The sequence below is a fragment of the Cupressus sempervirens genome, chromosome 11, assembly GCF_028749045.1.
Source record: "Cupressus sempervirens isolate cs-2001-9-10 chromosome 11, ASM2874904v1, whole genome shotgun sequence".
Classification (NCBI taxonomy): Eukaryota; Viridiplantae; Streptophyta; class Pinopsida; order Cupressales; family Cupressaceae; genus Cupressus; species Cupressus sempervirens.
In genome coordinates, this window is record NC_143128.1 from 586,136,086 (window position 1) to 586,156,065 (window position 19,980).

The 19,980-nt window shown below is 38.0% G+C and overlaps 1 protein-coding gene across 1 annotated transcript; it reads right to left on the reverse strand.

Annotated features, from left to right (window-relative positions):
• Window positions 1-14,244: 14,244 nt before the first annotated feature.
• Window positions 14,245-17,213, reverse strand: LOC149531013 (putative serine/threonine-protein kinase PBL1). Its single transcript, XM_089811084.1, has 4 exons — window positions 16,784-17,213; window positions 16,017-16,283; window positions 15,659-15,772; window positions 14,245-14,848 (listed from the first exon to the last, which is right to left on the reverse strand). The coding sequence occupies exons 1-4, from the start codon at window positions 17,198-17,200 to the stop codon at window positions 14,351-14,353; spliced, it is 1,296 nt and encodes a 431-aa protein (XP_089667210.1). The 5' UTR covers window positions 17,201-17,213; the 3' UTR covers window positions 14,245-14,350.
• Window positions 17,214-19,980: the final 2,767 nt, after the last annotated feature.

Consider the following 19,980-nt stretch of genomic DNA (forward strand, 5'->3'; position numbering starts at 1 on the left):
ATCTGATGCAAAGGGATTTGGTACCCTAGGTCCTCCTCTTTCAAAATGCTTCTTTCTCTTCCCTAACCATACAAAATTTAGCTCTTATTGGACCTTCCCCCAATTAGGATCTACAAGAACCTCACTATCAACTTCTCCTCTAAGGTATAGTTGATCTTTAGAAGATTCCAAAGTTCCTAGGCTTAACCAGTCCAACTAGTTCCCAAGTGCCTAGTCTTCTTCACTAGCTTCCCTCTTAGAATTCCAAACCTCTGCTTATGATCTTCCCATACATTCACTTAGAATGTTATTAGTAGTATTGGCCCATCAAAGGCCATTCTGAATCCTTTTCCCCACTTCTTGACTCATTACCAATCCAATTGGTCTCAATTTCACTAGGAGGCCTAATTATTTAATTCCTAGCAGGTCCAATATCACTTTTTTGGCCCATTTCTCCCAAATTCCCCAAGTAAATCCACACAAGACCATGAAATTATTCAAAGAATCTATGAGCACTATTAGAATCCAAAGTTCTAACTTATGGATGCACTTGTAGCCCTAATTTCCACTAGGCCCTAGTTTTAAGCTTATTAATTAGGCCTCTGGACCAGTCAGCATAAACAATTGACAAATTGATCCCCAAAGCTTGGTTTAACTCCTTCCACCTCTAAATCCTTTTAGGAGACTATCTAGGGCATCTAAAAATACCACCAAGTCCTTCACATAGGGTCATGGGTGCTCATGCCAAATCATTGTTATCCCTGTCCTAGCTCACCTATGTTCAACAGATAGCCATAAGGTTTCTCATTTGGTCTAGGAAATCCATTGCAACAAAAAAAATGGAAAAAAAAATAATATTTATAGACTCTAACCCTAATTCCCCCATGGTTTCAACCAAATCCACCGATGGGTTCTTAGGTTAGACCCATTTCTAACTAAACAATGTTGTAACTATCACTTACAGACCCATGACCTTCAAAATTCTCTAACTCTACACACCAAAAACTTGAAATAAAGCTATCTATTGCAAATGAAAGCTACTTGAAAACACTACATCCCCTTGGGGTCTAATCTCTTATGCTAATCTATATAGAGCCATACAGTAGCAAGAAAACAATACAATTTACAAAGATGATGTCACAGTCATCTGTACAGAAGTGCCAAAAACAATTGTTGCAATCCAAAACTTCATTAACCACCTCAAATCATCAAATACATGCTTATATCCCAAGCATGGGTAGTTACAACTAGTCTAACTACATTTTGTCCATTTCTTGCAAAATTTGCTCAAGCAACTTTTTACATTATGAGCATTTTGATTCATTTGTTTGACTTTCATGACCCTAGATAGGATATGTAGGGTCCTAAAACACCCCTCAAACCCACATTCTACTAAAATGGAAACTTCTCACTATTTAAAGTCAAAATGACCCTAAATCACCTAATGAGCATTATGGGCTCTTACAAATATGAAGTTGACTAACATTGCATTCAACCCATTGGATCTTATTCCAACACACACCCAAACACCAAAGCATGCCAAGACACTCTAAAGCACACCAAAACATCAAATAGGGAGGTGCCCTACACCATACTTCCCTGGGAAAAACAACTCAAGTCCCTTGAGCTAGGAGGTCTTCAATGGAGACCTCATGTTTTAGAATATCCTCTTTTGTCATCCAGGTGACCTAATCAGCTTTAGGTAGTGCCTACCACTTGATGAGTTACTTCTTATAGTGACCCTTCCTTGTCTTCTTGAGCACTTTAGAGTCCAATATACTTTCCAACTTCATTGGCATTGGGATAGGTAAGTCTTTCACCCAATCATCATTCTCCAAAGCTACAAGGGTAGACTGACATGTGTCTAGGGATGGTCCCTTGTAGGGGCACATATCACAAACATTGAAAATGGGTGAAATCCCCAAATTAGGAGGTAACTCCACCTTGTCGGCATTTTTTCCATACTTATGCAAAATTCTCAATGGGTATATCTTCTTTATGAGTAGCTTAATTGGTTAACCCTTGGGTAGCCTCTCCTTCTTGAGGTAGGCAAGTACTAGATTCCCTACTTTCAACTGCAAATCCCTTCTTGTCTGATCAGCTTTGTACTTATACTTCTCCACTTTCTTTTGCAAAGTCTTGTTGACTTGAGCATGAAGTTCCTTCATTTTTTATGCAAATGACTTCCCTTGTGCACTCCTCTTGTCTGATAAACTGAGATCTCTTAGCTTTAGGACCCCTCTAGGGTGAGTCCCATACACTATATCAAATGGGCTTTTATAGTGCTCCTATAAATGGAGTCATTATAGGAAAAATCTTCTTGCCCTAAGATGTGATCCCATGATTGTCCATGTTGTGATCCCATGATTGTCCATCTTGTTAGAGTAAATAATTAATTATTAATTATTTATTCTATTACTTAAGCTTACTTAGGTTAATGCATATTTAGTATTTAATGCATGTAGTGGTTGTTGTTGACAACTCGGGAGTTTTCTCCTTTTTTAGCATATTCCACTTTTTGAGGATATGTGCTGAGTTGCCATTTTTGTCCTCTACCTCCTTCCAGCTTGTTCTACAAGCTTCCATGAGGCCTTTTAAACGGTCTCTCTCTCATTGTAATTTGATTCAATTCACATAGCAATCTCATTTTCCTATTGTGAAATATTTCCTCTTGCATTGTTTGCTTCATGCTCTTGCTCTTTCGGTTTCTCTTCAGCAAGCTATTTGCATGTAGGTGATCTTGGCGACTGCGGAGTTGGATTTCATCAACTCCTACATGGTATCAGAGCCTCCCTACTGCTTCTTGTTTGAAGGATTTGTGAAGCCGTGATTCGAAGTCACAAACCCTAGTTTGTTTGTGCATTTTTTCTTCAAATCAGGGCTAGAGCAAATTTTTGGAGCACTTTCAGCCCAAACGGGCATCACCATTGGATCCGGAAGGCCGTTTGCAATCAGGATTCATATAAAGCTTTTCGTTTTTGGAGACAGGGCAATTTTGGCGATTTTTTGAGGATCTCGGGTTCGCTGCCGTACGGATCGTACGGACGCAGCGCGGATTTTTTTAAACAAAAAAATTTTTTTTCGGCTGCCGCCGCCGCGCCACCCACGCGCCGCCCGCGCTCTGCCGCGGCTCCTTCCGGCTCCGCCGCTGCCCGGCCTCCTCCTGTCCGCCGCCCGGGCGCAGCTGCCTCCGCCGACGTAGACAGCGGTGCCGCCGGGTTTTCCTCCCGGGTGCCACCGCCACCGGTGGTTTCCGCTGCTCCGCCGCCCTGCGGCCTCTCCAACCACCGACCGCCACGTGGCTGCGAACAAATGTGCTGACATCATATTCCGGTGTGCTGACGTCATATTCCGGTGCGCTGACGTCACTTTCCCGGCACGTGACATCACCTTGCGTTGACGGTTTTTTTTTTTCGGCGACAGGTTTGTGACGGGCATACGGCCGTCAAATTTATGCCAGTGTCTGTAATTTTCCAGCAAGTGTATTTTTTTGAGCAGCAGTCGGTTTTTTGGCTATAACTTGAGCATACGGAGGTCTTTTTCCGATCCGAAAGAAGCGTCGGAAAGCTGACTCAGAGATGGACACATTGGTGCTAGTTTTGCATGATTTTGAGTTCGTTTGAGCTTCCATTTTTGGTGTCAAAGTAGAGGATTTTTCTGCATCAACAAATCCAGGTTCCTTTCCAGTTTTTTGCTTTCCTTAACTATTTTTTTGTGGTATTTGGGAGATATTTTTGTACGTTTGTGGGGGGGTGTCTTTCTTTTCTGTAATTTACTTCAGTTAAGACCCTTCTACTTCCGTCTTCTTCTTTCTCTCAATGGCGGATCCATCTATATCCCGTCTCACACCACACAACTACCACACATGGAAGGCACAAATGACTAGACTTCTAATGTCAAGAGGTCTATGGTCTTGTCTAGATGAGCATCAGCCTAATCTCCAACGACCTTTTGAGATTCTACAACACAGTAACAAGATGGATGAAGCCATGGGGCTTATTGCACTCAACATTTCAGACAGCTTGTTGTTTCACTTGGATGGTTTGACTACTCCACGGGCTTATTGGCTAAGATTTCAGACCTTGTTTGGACAAGTGAATGAGTTTCGGGCACTTCAGCTAGATGCAGAATTGACTTCTTTGACACCTGATCACTTTCCCACCATTGAGGACTTCTTGATGAAGTTCAAATCTCTACGTACACTTTTGCAGGGATGTGGGAAGAACAAAATAGATGATGAGTGTATCTTTTTGGTACTCTCAAAGTTAAAGGGACAGTATCAGATCTTCTCTTCCACTTTCTACTCCACTATGGATGCCTTGGGTGATATACATAGGATGCCGTCATTTGAGATATTTTGTAATCGGTTAACCCGTGAACAATCGAAGATTACTCAAATGGATTCACTTTCAAGTTCTCAGTCACAGGCATTGCTTTCCAAGGTTACACAGGAACAGAAGTTGAAGCAGCTATTAGATCCCTCTTCTACTAGTTCATCATCTTCTAACAAGAAGGAGAAAAAGAAGACCGCAACTCCTACCTGTTCCTATTGTGGGAAAGGATCTCATGATGAGGCACGTTGTTTTCAGAAGAGATGTGATGGCTATGAGAAACAGATTGCTGATTTGCACGCTCTCTTTCAGAAGAGCACTATTTCCTCTCCATCCTCTTCTACCTCACAAGGGTCTTCTTTCCAGGCTTCTTCCACCTCTTCAACATCTACATCAGATCTTGGAAAGGGTCATGCATTACAGGCTTCTATTGCATCTTCTTCACAGGTTCCTTGGATACTGGATTCAGGTGCTTCTCACCATATGACATCTTCTCAAGGTGTCTTCTCCACTCTTGAGGCTTCTCCTATTCCTCACATTCTCATGGGGAATAACACTGCATTACCAGTCTGTGGGAAAGGTTCAGTTCACATCCAAGATGGTATATTCAATGATGTATTGTATGTTCCATCTTTGTCTGCCAACCTTCTCTCAATTTCTCAGATTACACGCAGTGGATCAGGGAAGATAGTTGAGTTCACTACTGATTCAGTCTTCATTCGAGATCGTGCTACAGGAGATCTTATTGCTACAGGGGCAGTTGATTCTTCCACTCATCTCTATACCTTCTCACACTTTGGTCCACCATCTCCTTCGCAGGAGCATCGTGTGGTGCAGTCAGGACACTTGAACCTTTGTATTGTTCCTAAGATCCCTATTTTGACTGCCACACCACAACCAGATGAGGGCTTTTCCTCTCTACAAGATTCTCCTTCCGCCCTACCTAATCTTCCAGCTTCATTTATTGAGACTCCAGGTACACTTGTTGTAGATACTTCAGTGGACATTCATGACAATGTCATCACACCTGCCTTGGGGATTCCCTTTTCGGTTCCTCATACATTCTCTTCTGGACATCAGCTAGGCTTTCCAATTGCTCCTCTCACGCAGGGATTTCCTTGTTTCGTTCCTTTGTTCCTTCCGAATTGGAGTTTCATTGGTTCGATCATTTCTACAGGAGCTCCATCATTATGGGGGGGGCTTGGTGTCTATTCTCATGGGGGGGCTGGTTGTACTTATGGTTTTGAGAGAGTCTCTTGAAACATTTCTGGCGGAAGTTGTCCTTGGGGGAATTGGTTGAGGCCTTCCTTCCTTCACTTCATGTTTTTTTAGCATGTTGTTTTTACCTCTTTTTTGGGGGAGGGTTTTTCCCATGTGGTTTTCTCTCTTTCCTCGCTTACAGAGGTTGCTTTCTTCTTGCATTGTACATGGGTACCTAACATGGCCTCGTTGCCGGGACCCATTTTGCATTTCATCTTAGTTTTGTGAGCTTAAGGCATTTCCCTAAGTTGCACTTAAGGGGGGGTGTTAGAGTAAATAATTAATTATTAATTATTTATTCTATTACTTAAGCTTACTTAGGTTAATGCATATTTAGTATTTAATGCATGTAGTGGTTGTTGTTGACAACTCGAGAGTTTTCTCCTTTTTTAGCATATTCCACTTTTTGAGGATATGTGCTGAGTTGTCATTTTTGTCCTCTACCTCCTTCCAGCTTGTTCTACAAGCTTCCATGAGGCCTTTTAAACGGTCTCTCTCTCATTGTAATTCGATTCAATTCACATAGCAATCTCATTTTCCTATTGTGAAATATTTCCTCTTGCATTGTTTGCTTCATGCTCTTGCTCTTTCGGTTTCTCTTCTGCAAGCTATTTGCATGTAGGTGATCTTGGCGACTGCGGAGTTGGATTTCATCAACTCCTACAGTTTTGTCAAGCACTTTAGAAAATTTCCAAGTGACCTATTCACTACCTCTATCTATCCATTTGATTATGGATGGTAGGCTGAAGAGAATGATAAATTTGTCCCAAGCTTCTTCCATAAGGTCCTCCAAAAGTGACCCACAAACTTACTATCTCTATCACTTACTATATTCAATGGAAATCCATGGATCCTTACAATGTCCCTAAAGAATAGACCTACAATTTGAGAAGCATCACTGGTTTGCCTACATGGAATGAAGTGTGCCATTTTTCTAAAATGGTCCACCACCACAAATACACTGTAATGACCCCTTTTTATTTTTGGTAATCCCAACGCAAAGTCCATGCTAAGGCTCTCCCAAGGCCTTTGGGTATGGGGAGTGGTTGATACAACCCACTATTGCTACTTTGTCCTTTTGCTCTCTGGAAAATTTGACATTGTTCCACAAACTTCCTTATATCTGATTACATCTTAGGCCAATAATAATGCCTATTCACTTGTTCAAGCGTTTTGTCCACCCCAAAGTGGCCTCCCAAGCTTCCTTGGTGTTTCTCCTTCACAATGTTCTCCCTCATTGAGTACTGGGATATACACATAAGATGCCCTTTAAACAATAAACCTTCCTACAACACAAACTCACTAAAATCTACTTTGAATCCTTGTTGAAACTCCACACATGCCTCATAGGCTTCTCTAAAATCTTTATCCTCTTTGTAGACATCCTTCAAGTCATCCATCCCTATACTTTGTAGTTGTATCTCTTGTATGGTTAAGACTCTTCAGCTAAGAGCATATGCTACCTTGTTACTAACTCCTTTCTTATCCTTTATGACAAATGTATAAGCTTGCAAAGACTCTACCCACTTAAAGTGCTTTTGATTCAATTTTTCTTGCCCATTCAAGAAACTTAGAGCATAGTTGTCAATATAGACCACAAATTCCCTAGGTAAGAGGTAGTGCCTCCACCTCTTAAGGGTTTGTACCATAGCATATAACTCCAAGTCATAGGTGGAGTACTTTTGTTTGGCCTCATTCAACTTCTCTGAGAAGAAATCCATAGGATGTCCCTCTTGGCTTAGTACTGCTCCAATAGCCAACTTACTAGCATCACACTCCACTACAAAGAGTTGATTGAAGTTGGGAAATCTAAGAGTAGGTAGCTTTGCAATTCTTGTTTTCAACATTTCAAACCCTTGGTCTACTGCTACAATCCACTTAAATTGGCATTTGACTTCGCCTTTTATGGTGTTAAGGATAGGGGCACATACATGACTAAAATTTCTTACAAATTTCCTATAGTAGGAGGCCAATCCATGGAAACTCCTAACATCCCCTATGGACCTAGGTGTAGGCCACTCCAAGATTGACTTAACCATATTAGGGTCCATCTTTATGCATCCATTAGCAACCACAAAACCAAGATAAACTAATTCAGTTTTCAGAAACTCACACTTTTCTTGATTAATCATCAACTTCTCTTGGTGTAGCCTCCTTAAGACCATCTCCAAATGTTTCATGTGCTCCTCCTTGGACTTGATAAATATCAAAATGTCATCAAGGTAAACAATTACAAACTTACCAATGAAATCTATGAGCACTTCATTCATGAGCCTCATGAAGGTGTTAGGTGCATTTGTTAGGCCAAAAGGCATAACAAGCCACTTATACAACACTTGATTTTTCTTGAAGGTTGTTTTCCATTCATCACTAGGCCTCACTCTTATTTGACGATATCTTGACTTCAAATCTACTTTGGAAAAGTAGCAAGAACTTACTAAATTATCCATCAAATATTCTATCTAGGGCATTGGGAATCTATATCTAATTGTGATTTTTTTTATAGCCCTAGAGTCTATACACGTCCTCCATTTTCCATCCTTCTTAGGTGCAAGTATAGTAGGTACAACACATGGGATTAAACTCTTCCTTATCAAACCTTTATTCAACAAATCTTGAATTTGTCTTGCTATCTCTGCATTTTGACTTTGTGTCATCTTATATGTTGCTTTTTTTGGAAAATTTGCTCCATGTATGAGGTCAATCTGATGACTCACATCCCTCATTGGTGGTAATGCAATTGGGAAACCATTATCCACTATGCCATGGTATCTTTCCAACAATGCTTGCACCTCTAGTGGTATGTTGGCTTTCTCCTTGGTTTCCTCCTTTGGCTTCACTACCACTGCACAACATATCCCTTTCTCCTTCTTCATAGCTTTGAGAAAATCCTTCCCACTCAATAACACCACAGTAGTTCCCACATGCTTCTCCTCATGAGGCTCTTGCAATGGATCCATTTGCAACTTCTTGTGTTGCTTGATGATCACATTGGTGTTCTTATCACCATCATGAATAACCTTGACATCATATTGCGCTAGGCATCCTAAGAGTAGATGACATGCATCCATGGGCATTATGTCACATAGGACCTTGTCTTTATACTCATTAATCTCAAACTCATCCATACTTTGTTCATCCACCACTATTTTATGCCCCGTATTCAACCATGACACCTTATAGGGAGTAGTACGAAGTATCCTCCTTAATTTTAGTTTGTCCACCATCTCTATAAACACAATATTCTCAATGGACCCCGAGTCCACTATCACTTTGTAAATCTTCCCATGAGACCTACAAATTGTCTTGAATAGATTCTTCCTTTGTGGGGGTAGTATAGTACTAGACACCTTCAACAAGGTTCTTCTTAGCACTAGGTTTTCTCCATCCATTACTGGCCCTACTTTGGAAATGAGGGAAGTAATACTTTGTGTCTCATCCTCTTGCACCAAATGATTTCTTCATTCCCCCATGGAAGATGAGGTAGCCTTTTTCAAGACATCTACCCATTGTGTGACCCACTTGGTTGCAGTTCTAGCACTTGCCAATAAAGATTGAATTAGTCTTCCCTTGTGACTAAGACTTGCCCCTAGGAGGCCCCCTTCCTCTATATCCTCCTCTCTAAAAAGATTCCTTGTACTGGTTATTACCACTGTTATCAGTAGATTGAACTTCATCAATTTTGTTAGGACCTTGTCCCCTTCCAAAGTTGCCTCTACCTCTAAACCCTCTATTATTTCTTCTTTGGTATGACTCACTTTTCCTTCTAGCTTTGTCCTTTGCTTTCAATGTCATTTGGAAGCATTTATGCATGCTATGAGGAGCCTTGATGGAGATCTCATCTTGGATCCCTTACCTTAAGCCATTAAGGTACCTTGCTGCCTTTTCCACCTCTTCCTCTTGTCTCCTAGCTCTGAGACTCAATCTATTAAACTCTTTAGTATAGGCACTTACTATTAAGTCTCTTTTTCTTATATTCTGCACCTTTTGATACATCTGGATCTTGTAATCAGTGGGAAAGAACTGGGCCTTAATCCTTATTTCCATTCTCTCCCAAGATACTATCTTCTTCTTCCCTACTACTACCATGTCATCTTGCATCATATTCCACCTTACTAATGTTGATCCCTTAAGCCTAGCCTTAGCATAGTTGACTTTCTTCTCCTCTTGTACCTCCTTGTAATCAAACTAGTTGTCAATGGCTTCCAACCAATCTAGAAATTCATCCCCATTCAAGCTACCACTATAGTAAGGAATATGCTCCATTTTGTCTTTGTTCAGAGACTTAATGGCATCCAAGAATACATTTTTATCATGATCCACCTTAGGATCCTTACCTTTAGATGTCTCCCCTATGATGCTTCCATCTTCCTTATCACTCCCATCTCCCCATTCTATTATTTTTGTCTTGCTCTTTGTATCTGCCTAATTGGCTTTAGCCAAGAGATGTTTGACCAAATTCACTATGGCACCCTTGCTCATTGCCTTGGGTGGCATACTATTAGCCTCTTGACTTCCTTCCTTGTTTGACCTAAACCAAACTAAAAGTTGTCTCTAATACCACTCTGATGCAAAGGGATCCGGTACCCTAGGTTCTCCTCACTCAAAATGCTTCTTTCTCTTCCCTAATCATCCAAAGGTTAGCTCTTGTTGTACCTTTCCCCAATTAGGATCTACAAGACCCTTACTATCAACTTCTCCTCCAAGGTATAGTTGATCTTTAGAAGATTCCAAAGTTCCTAAACTTAACTAGTCCAACTAATTCCCAAGTGCCTAGTCTTCTTCACCAGCTTCCCTCCTAGAATTCCAAACCTCTAGTTAGGTTCTTCCCATACATTCACTTAGACTCTTATCAGCCTTCTTGGCCCATCAAAGGTCATTTTGAATCATTTTCCCCACTTCTTGACTCATTACCAATCCAATTGGTCTCAGTTTCACTAGGAGGCCTAATTGTTTCATTCCTAGTAGGTTTGATTTCACTGTTTTGGCCTATTGCTCCCAAATTCCCCAAGTAACTCCACACAAGACATTGAAATTCTTCAAAGTATCTATCAGCACTATCAGAATCCAAAGTCCTAACTTCTGGATGCACCCATAGCCCTAATTTTCACCAGGCCCTAGTTTTAAGCCTATTAATTAGGCCTCTTGACTAGTCAGCATAAACAATTGAAAAACTGATTCCCAAACCTTGATTCAACTCCTTCCACCTTAGAATCCTTTTAGGAGACTATCTAGGGCATCTAAAAATACTGTTAAGTCCTTCACACAGGGTCATGGGTGCTCGTAGCAAATCACTGTTATCCCTATCCTAGCTCACCTATGTTCAACATTCAGCCATAGGGCTTCCCATTTGGTCTAGGAAATCCATTGCAACAACAAAATGGAAACAAAAATAATATTTATAGACTCTAACCCTACTTCTCCCATGTTTTCAGCCAAATCCACTGGTGGGTTCTTAGGTTAGAGCCATTTCTAAGGAAACAACATTATAACTGTCACTTACAGACCCGTGACCCTCAAAATTCTCTAACTCTACACACCAAGCACTTGAAAGAAAACTATCTATTGCAAATGAAAGCTACTTGAAATCATTACATCCCTTGGGTCTGATCTCTTATGCCAATCCATACAAAGCCATACAATAGCAAGAAAACAGTACAGTTTACAAAGATGTTGTCATGGTCATCTATACAGAAGTGCCAAAAATAATTGTTGCAATCCAAAACTTCATTAACCACCTCAAATCATCAAATCCTTGCTTACATCCCAAGCATGGGTAGTTACAACTAATCTAACTACATTTTGTCCATTTCTTGCAAAAGTTGCTCAAGCAACTTTGTAAAGTTGCTAGCAACTTTTTAAATTATGAGCATTTTGACTTATTTTGTCAACTCGATGGGTGAGTTTGACTCCATGACTCTAGATAGGATAACACCCCTCAAACCCACATTATACTAAAATGGCAACTTTTCACTATTTAAAGTCAAAATGACCCTAAATCACCTAATGAGCACTATGGGCTCTTACAAACATGAAGTTGACTAACATTGCATCCAACCCATTGAATCTTATTCCAACACACACCCAAATACCAAAGCACACCAAAACATCAAATAGGGAGGTGCCCTGACCCAAAATCCCATACTTCTATGTGAAGGATAGGTTTATCTGGTGGGGCATTTATCTTAACAATAAGCCTCTTGCTCTTACTCAATGTTGCTCAGCTAAAAATTGGCATTAAAAACGTATCTCTGTCATTCGAGATATATGGGTTGATAAGCAAATAAGGTCTCGAGAGTTTATTAGTAGAAAGCATAACATCCCTGTGGCTCAAAAGAAGACATACACTATGATCTATTAAGTTGTTGGCAAGTTTTTCTTGAATAAGAAGATGAACTCTCGACAAATGTTGGATTGTATTAAATGTGAAGATGGTAGAAAGCTTAATGAATGCCAAAGCAAACACATCTATAATATGCTCAAACAAGATGTGGGAATCATTGATCACATTAAGAAGTAATGGAGATGTAATTGGTTAAACTCTAGATGGCTCTTTGTCTTTGAATGTTTTTGGCACTCACGTGTGGAACCTAAAATTATTTGCTTTAGATGGTTCCTCCTGCTCAAGAAACTTATTGTGGGCTCTTTTTTCTCTAATGGTACCCTTCAACCTATTGTTTGTTCAATATGCAACTACCAAGAGTCTTATGCGCACCTTTTCTTTGATTGTCCTTTTTCTAGAAAGCTCTGGTCTTTATTTTTTGGTCAGTGCTTTACTTGGAATACTAGAAACAATGTATACTAGTGAGATATCCTTACTAGTTTTTATGATAAGCTTAACAAATTCTGGTTTGTGCTCACTGCTCACATTTTACGGTGCATTTGGAAACAAAGGAGTGAGGAGATTTTCCAAAGCAGGAAGCAAGACCTTACAAAGTTTAATTATAAACTCACAAATTTCTATATTGTGTCTCAGGTTACTGTCACTCTAGGAATCACAACAGAAAGACTCAATTCATTGTTGAAAGATGGAACCATGGTCATATTCAGCAAAGACATTCAATCCTACGAGGGATTGGAAAGCATTGGTCAGGATGACTCAGTGAGCCCGAGGATTAACTAGGAGAGCTTGAGGATGAATCAAGAGTTGTCTATGAATGAAGAGGATCATATTGCAAAAAAAGACATCACTGATCTATCTTTGATGGAAACCACAGATTGAAACTAGAGCACTATACGGGACATGGAAATAGAGATGATAATAGATAATCTGAAGTCATTTATGAGGATATTGTGCCTAATGTCAATAGCTTATGTTCTTGTGATAATTTGGTCATTATTAGTTATGTTGCACCAGTGTTCAGCTATTTTATCATTTCAAGCTTGTTTTGTCTAATTTGTAAATTTTGTTATGTTTATAGTCTGAATACTTCAATTTGCTGTTGTTGGTCATGGTCAGCAAGTTTTAAGATTTGGCTGACCACTTTGTACCTATGGACTACTCTGCTCTTCTTAGTTGTACTTGTTGATAAACTTCTTTAACATAAAAAAGAAAACTCGAATTCAATACTATTATTTAGACTTTATTTTTATTAAATGATTTTTAAAAATACCAAATAGCCAAAAAGATTTCATAAAACACCTCCATCAAAAATACAAAACAAAATAAAGATAAACATACATTCGAAGAATCTGGTTCTTTGCCGACCATTAATCGCTACATCTTGAAGAGAGAGAGAACATCTCGAACAGATAAAAATCGGCACATTAGTAGAGGCCTTATTTCCGACACGGATATATCAAACAGTTTTGTTATTTGCGAGGTACATAGCTATTAACTAACATTAGGACAGGATATAATAACGCAGACAAGAAAAATGAATTGAAGAATTCATATGACAGACGCCCATACCCCTAGCAAACACATCCTTTAAGAAACTTTAGAGAAAGTAGACAAACAGATCTTTTAAATTATGGAGCAAATTCTGTATCAATCTTTCACATCATTTAAATGGGATTCAAAAGAGAAAACTGTCTACCATATTTCAACCAACTTCTTGGGTCATATTTTATTGTTCTATTAAATAGACTTTATTGAGGAAGTAAGGTTTTAAAATATTGTTCGTTGATATTTATGAGAATTTAGAAGATAACTTATGATCTGATTTTTTAAATTCTTTCAGTTAGTACTAGTAGACTTATATTTAAAGCCTTTTCAATGATAGTCTATGATTTATAGGTGGTTGTCTTAGATTGTGATTTGTTACAATTGAAAAAAAAATTTGATTATCAGATTTATATCAATATTTTATTTTCATTATGATTTGATTTGATTTAATTTAAATCTACAAAGTAGACTAAAATTAAGTTGTGCATTGAAAAATACATTATTTTTTTTAATAGAAATATCTTAGTATAAACAGATATCATCTCTATCTTTATATAACAGATTACAATATCATGAAGTAGTATATATATAAGTTGTAAGCCTATCATATCTTTGTCTGTCTTTATATAAGAGATTACAATGCTATGAGGTAGCATATATATAAGCTAAAAGTTTATCCTCCAGGTCATCTCTGTCTTTATATAAAGAATTATGAAATAACATATATACAAGCTACAATGTGTCAAACTTGTCCCAACTGCTCCCCTGATCAAAATGAACTAGAACCCTTGGGTTTTGATGATAGATTGAATGTTACTCAAAATCTTGTATTCAAAAATATACACAATTGATTTAAGCTTGTTTTTTAGTACGATCTATGAAAACCTTATGTTCATGAATAATAAGTACTAGGTGGGTTTTTGAGGTGCTTTATCCTTGCACATTGTGGCCAATTCTTCGACTGATAAAGTACCCCTACAGTTTTTGGCTCGGTAATATTGCAATCTTCATGTTTTATTGAGGTGGGTTCTTTCAATGGAAATTTGGGGGAGACGGAGCATCTTATGTCTGGAAGAGACTTGAGGGTTTCAGCAATTATTCTCATAGTTGGACGATCTGAAGGCTCCTCTTGCAAGCATTTTAGAACTAAGTCTGCCACAGCCATAGCTGTTTGGACTGAGATGTTTGATATACTCAGTCTGGGATCCATTATCATAAAGAGCTTTGATTCCTCGCTTAGAAAAGGTACACCCCATTTCACCAGATCTCTCTCGTCCTTTGGATGCCCTCCTGTTAGTAACTCCAGCAGCATTACCCCAAAGCTCCACACATTGCTCTTTGTACACACTATTCCTCTCCTTACAGTCTCGGGTGCAAGATATTCCGTTGTCTGTGCATCAAACAAATTTGATTAGATGGGTGACCGCAAGATGTCTCACCTCTTAAATCTGGGAGAGATTTGAACCTGAGACCATGGGAAACTACCCACAACCTCAAGCCAACTTATCTCAGATTTATACATTCCATGCTAATATCATTTAGTTGTTTATAGATATGATTGTCAGACATTTTAAGCACCTATCGCGAGGATGTATAAAGACTGAGATTTACACAACTCATGCTAGTATCATTTATTATTTAGATGATTGTGGAATCGGTCTTTAAACATCACATAATAGGAACAGATTAAGTCTAGAAAGAATTAGTCAGTTTTGACTATTTGATACTTTTGATTTAAGAATCAGTTGTTAGTGTACGATGTTTAACCCAGCTGAATTATGAATATGATTGTGTGACTTTTAAGCATGCAACATGAAGATGTTAGTGGAATTCATCAATAGATCATCAATTGTGATCAGAAACATTGATGCTAAAAACAAATCACAGATTTATATCCATATGTGAATCTTTGTTTGGCCTTCTGTGGCTGATTTAAGTTTACTGAGGGAGGGAAATTTGTAGGACAGCCCATAAAAAATTAGAGTTAACTACTCTCCTCTGAAACTCCAGAAAATGGAATCAAATGAAATTTATTAGATTTCTACAATATATCCTAATGCGATTTCAACTTCTGGATTTGATTGTGTAGAGTTTTCTTACCATCAACATTTCAGAATGTATGAATTAATGATTAAAAAGCTCTACATAATCAAATCCAGAAGTTGAAATTGTGGAATCAAATGAATTAATGTAAGCTCACCGTTGATGAACTGCAAGAGAGTTGGGCTTCACAGGCAAAGCCATAGTCTGACAATTTGGGATTGAAATCCTTGTCAATCTGGACGTTTGCAGCCCTGAATTCACAGTACATGGCCTGCATTCAAATATTGAACATATTACTTCACAATGTCAAAATCTTGCTATCAATTGGACAGCTTAAACATCACACACTAATGTTTGATTCCTAGGCTAAAAGTGTTAGATGTCAAAATTAGCTTATTTTTCCAAGCTCAACTTCTTTCTTAGTGTGCGATGTTTAAAAGTGGCCACCACCAACAATGTAATTATGAAATAATTAAGGAAATCTCAATACATTTTCATGGCAGCTATATGGGTACCTGGAATGATATTTGTTCATGTAGAAATGCAAGACCCTGGGCAACACCAAAAGCAATTTTCAATCTGCTGCTCCAATCAATTGGGGAGGATCTATTTCCATTTGTCCTGCTATAAATAAGAAGCTGATCCAAGCCGCCATTAGCAAGTCTCTCATAGACCACCATGCGATCTCCACTCTCCCCTGCATGGAAGCCAATCAATTTGCATAGATATGGATGTTGTAGACAAGCCATCTTGTTCACTTCCATAACGAACTCCTTGTATGGCTGACATTTGCATAGAACAAACCATAAGGGCAAACAAAGACAACAATAATGTATCTTTAATTTGTATCAATTTTCCAAAAGATGCAAAAGCTTCTGATTCTTCACTAAGTACAATTTCCCCCCCTTTCTGATAATGAACTTTACAGATGCCATGAAAAATGAATGCAAAATATAAACCAGGTTTTACACGGTATCATCTTTTTCCCTCCTCATAATGGATTGCATACTTTCTCCTTCTTTGTAATGATAGGCCTCTTCCTGTGATCCAAAACCTTGAGCAAAACGCCAATGGCTATGGGGCAACATATATGCACCTGCTCCCAAATGTATTATATTTGCTCTATGGAAAGGTGCATTCTTGTGGCACCGTAGATGGCACCCGAGCAAAACAGCATACACAGCATAATCAGAAGCTTTTGCATCTTATAATGTATCATATTGACTAGTTTTCTAAAATCCAAAAGTGTTCTTGACAAATGGCCTACAATGGCTAATCATACCTTGGGGTTGAGAAGATGAGCTACTGTGGCTTGAACCATCAAAGATGCTCTGTAAACAACTCTATCCGATCTCTTATACACACAACTTTCTTGACTAAAAGAGTTACATGCTGATGAGAGTTCTTCGTAGGAGAAGGATAGCAATGCGGAGATGTGCATCTCATCTTTTGGAGACATAAAATACTTGGGATGTGGGACTCCATATTGTGGGCTTGGGCTTGCTGAATTACTACTAGTGTGAGGAATAGGAAGGGGAAGGGGAGGGGGAAGGGGAAGAGGACTGAGAATATGAATGCTCATAGGCCAATTTACAGTGCTATTATCTTTCACATTCACCTCCACCATGGGATGTGAAGGACTAGCAGATTTATTAGCATACATTTTCCTTGTATGTTTTGGCCTAGCAAAACACTCCATCTCGGGCACCAAAGAAAACCTTACTCCCAAATCAATGTAAATGCTGTCCTGATCATTTGACCTATTTATGATGAGTAGTGCATTGGGAAGCTAATGATCTAACAAATCAATGGTTTTTGTTGGTTATTTGTTTTTGGGTTAGAGCAGTTGTACTATACCATTTACGACCCAATGAGATTCAGGATGTCCCTACAGCTGTGCACGGTCAAACAAGAAAAACACCTGGGTCAAATAACATTTATTGCCTTCTAAATGCGCATATGTGTCCGTATCTTCTCTGTTTAGTTTAAAGAAAAAAACCGTTGTAAACAGTTGAAAATCTCTGATTTCAAGCGATGAGAATACAATTCTTAGTTATAACCTGTAATTTCTGTAGAATATGGTCTAAGGATCCTAGCTGTTGCGACTCTAAGCTTGGTTGAAAGACGATTTCGTCAGATTTTGTCAAGAGAACACAACTTTGAAAAAATAAAATAAACTCTTAATTCAAGATATTCGTTTGATGTATTAAGTGTAAATAAACACATGCCTTCCTTAAAAAATTATTAAAATTGTGAGATTCTTTTCTTTTTGTGCTGAACTAGGGGTTATAATGAGTATTGCTTGCACAAAAGGCAATTTGTCATTCAACATGTTTATTTAAAAAATTGGGCATTCAAAATTAAAAGGTAATTGGGCGTTCAAAATTATTTTTCAATAAGATTAGTCATTGCTTGGACTAAATGATGTAATGGTGATGGGTGCATGCAGATCTAATAGATCCAATCATTGGTTTGACTTTCGAAAATATAAGATTAGTGTAGGTTCTTTTGTTGTAAAGGGAATTCGTGACATTTAAACAATGGTGGTTATTCGGAGGGTAGTTAGGATAATATTTCTCCTCAAGAGAACTTACACTCTCTTGGTTTCCAAATCAATAGATTGAAAAGTTCTAAATGTATGCCAAACTTTATGTCTAACTCGTCTAACAAATGAAGGGAATTAACTGAACTGTGGTTAAAATCCCCTACACTTTAGGCTCTACATGACCTAGGCTGGTGCACCTATTAACAAATTGATTCTTCTAGTTTATGTTTTTTATAGTAGATTATTTCTCCTCTGTTTAGTTTAAAGAAAAAAACCGTTGGAAACAGTTGGAAATCACAGATTTCAAGTGATGAGAATAGAATTCTTAGTAATAACCTGTAATTTCTGTAGAATATGGTCTAAGGATCCTAGTTGTTGCGTGGACTCGAAGCTTGGTTGAAAGACTATTTTATGGGGATAAAATGAAAGTTTTAATGTTTTGGGTTTCGTGAGATTTTGTATTCATGAAATCAAGAGAACACAACTTTGAAAAAATAAATATAAAAATATTCTTAATTCAAGATATTCGTTTGATGTATTAATTATAAATAAGCAGATGCCTTCCTTTAAAAAAATTAAAATTTTGTGAGCTTTTTTATTGTTGAACTAGGGGTTATAATGAGTATTGCTTGCACAAAGCGCAATTTTTTATTCAACATGTTTATTTAAAAAATTGGGCATTCAAAATTACCTTTTAATAGGGGTTGCAATTCATTGTATGTTATAATAAGATTATTGGACATTCAAAATTTAAAGATAATTGGGCATTCAAAATTATTTTTCAATAAGATTAAGCATTCCTTGGACTAAATGATGTAATGGTGATGGGTGCATGTAGACCTAGTAGATCCAATCATTGCTTTGACTTTTGAAAATGCAAGATTAGTGAAGGTTCTTTTTTTGTAAAGGGAATTTGTGACATTTAAACAATGGTAGTTAGGATAATATTTCTCCTCAAGAGAACTTACACTCTCTTGGTTTCCAAATCAATAGATTTGAAAGTTCTAAATGTATGTCAAACTTTATGTCTTATGTGTCTAACAAATGAAGGGAATTAACTGAACTATGGTTGAAATCCCCTACACTTTAGGCTCTACAGGACCTAGGCTAGTGCACCTATTAATAAATTGATTCTTCTAGTTTATGCTTTTTTTGGATATTATAGCAGATTATATTTCCTAACCACTATTGTTCATCGTGAATACCAATCCTTCATAGCTCCTACTAAATACTCTACTAATTGTCAATCTAAACACTACCATCTATAATATTAGGGTAGGGCAATCTTACTACCAATCTCAACCAAGCACTTCTAGCCCCCATAGAGAGATAGGCCACCAACTCCTACTCACCTCGGGCACTCTACATGCACCGGCCCCAAATAGCTCCATTCCTACCAATGCCTTGGCATAAATCTAGGTTTATATTCTACTTTTGATATCCATCTAAAAGAGAGATATGTCTTTGAGATAGTTTATCTTGTTTACTAATTATTTAACTTCTTCTTACTTCTTGGATGTCTTGTTTCTTTGTACTAGTACTTTCTGTCAACTTTCACAATTTTTTATTTGTTCTCGCTTTTGTCTTCTTCTTAGTGTTATCTCTTTTATTGTTTCCTACTACTATCTTGATTTTGACTTTTATTTATCATTTACTTCTCCTAGTTGATCTAATTATGTTCTAAATGATTATGAATGAAGTTCATAGGTAATTGGCTAGTGTCTTTTCCTCCCTTGGACTATAGAGTCATGCTCAGACCCTACATATAAATTTGTGAGACAATTATTATGATCACCACTTGGATGAACTAGTCAGTTATTTTGAACTACAATGTTATTCAATTATTATTTGCCACAATAATCAGTGTGGTTGAATTTAAGTTTTTCTTGAAAAAGTTAGTTTGACAAGAAACATAAGGACATTGAACTCTCAAA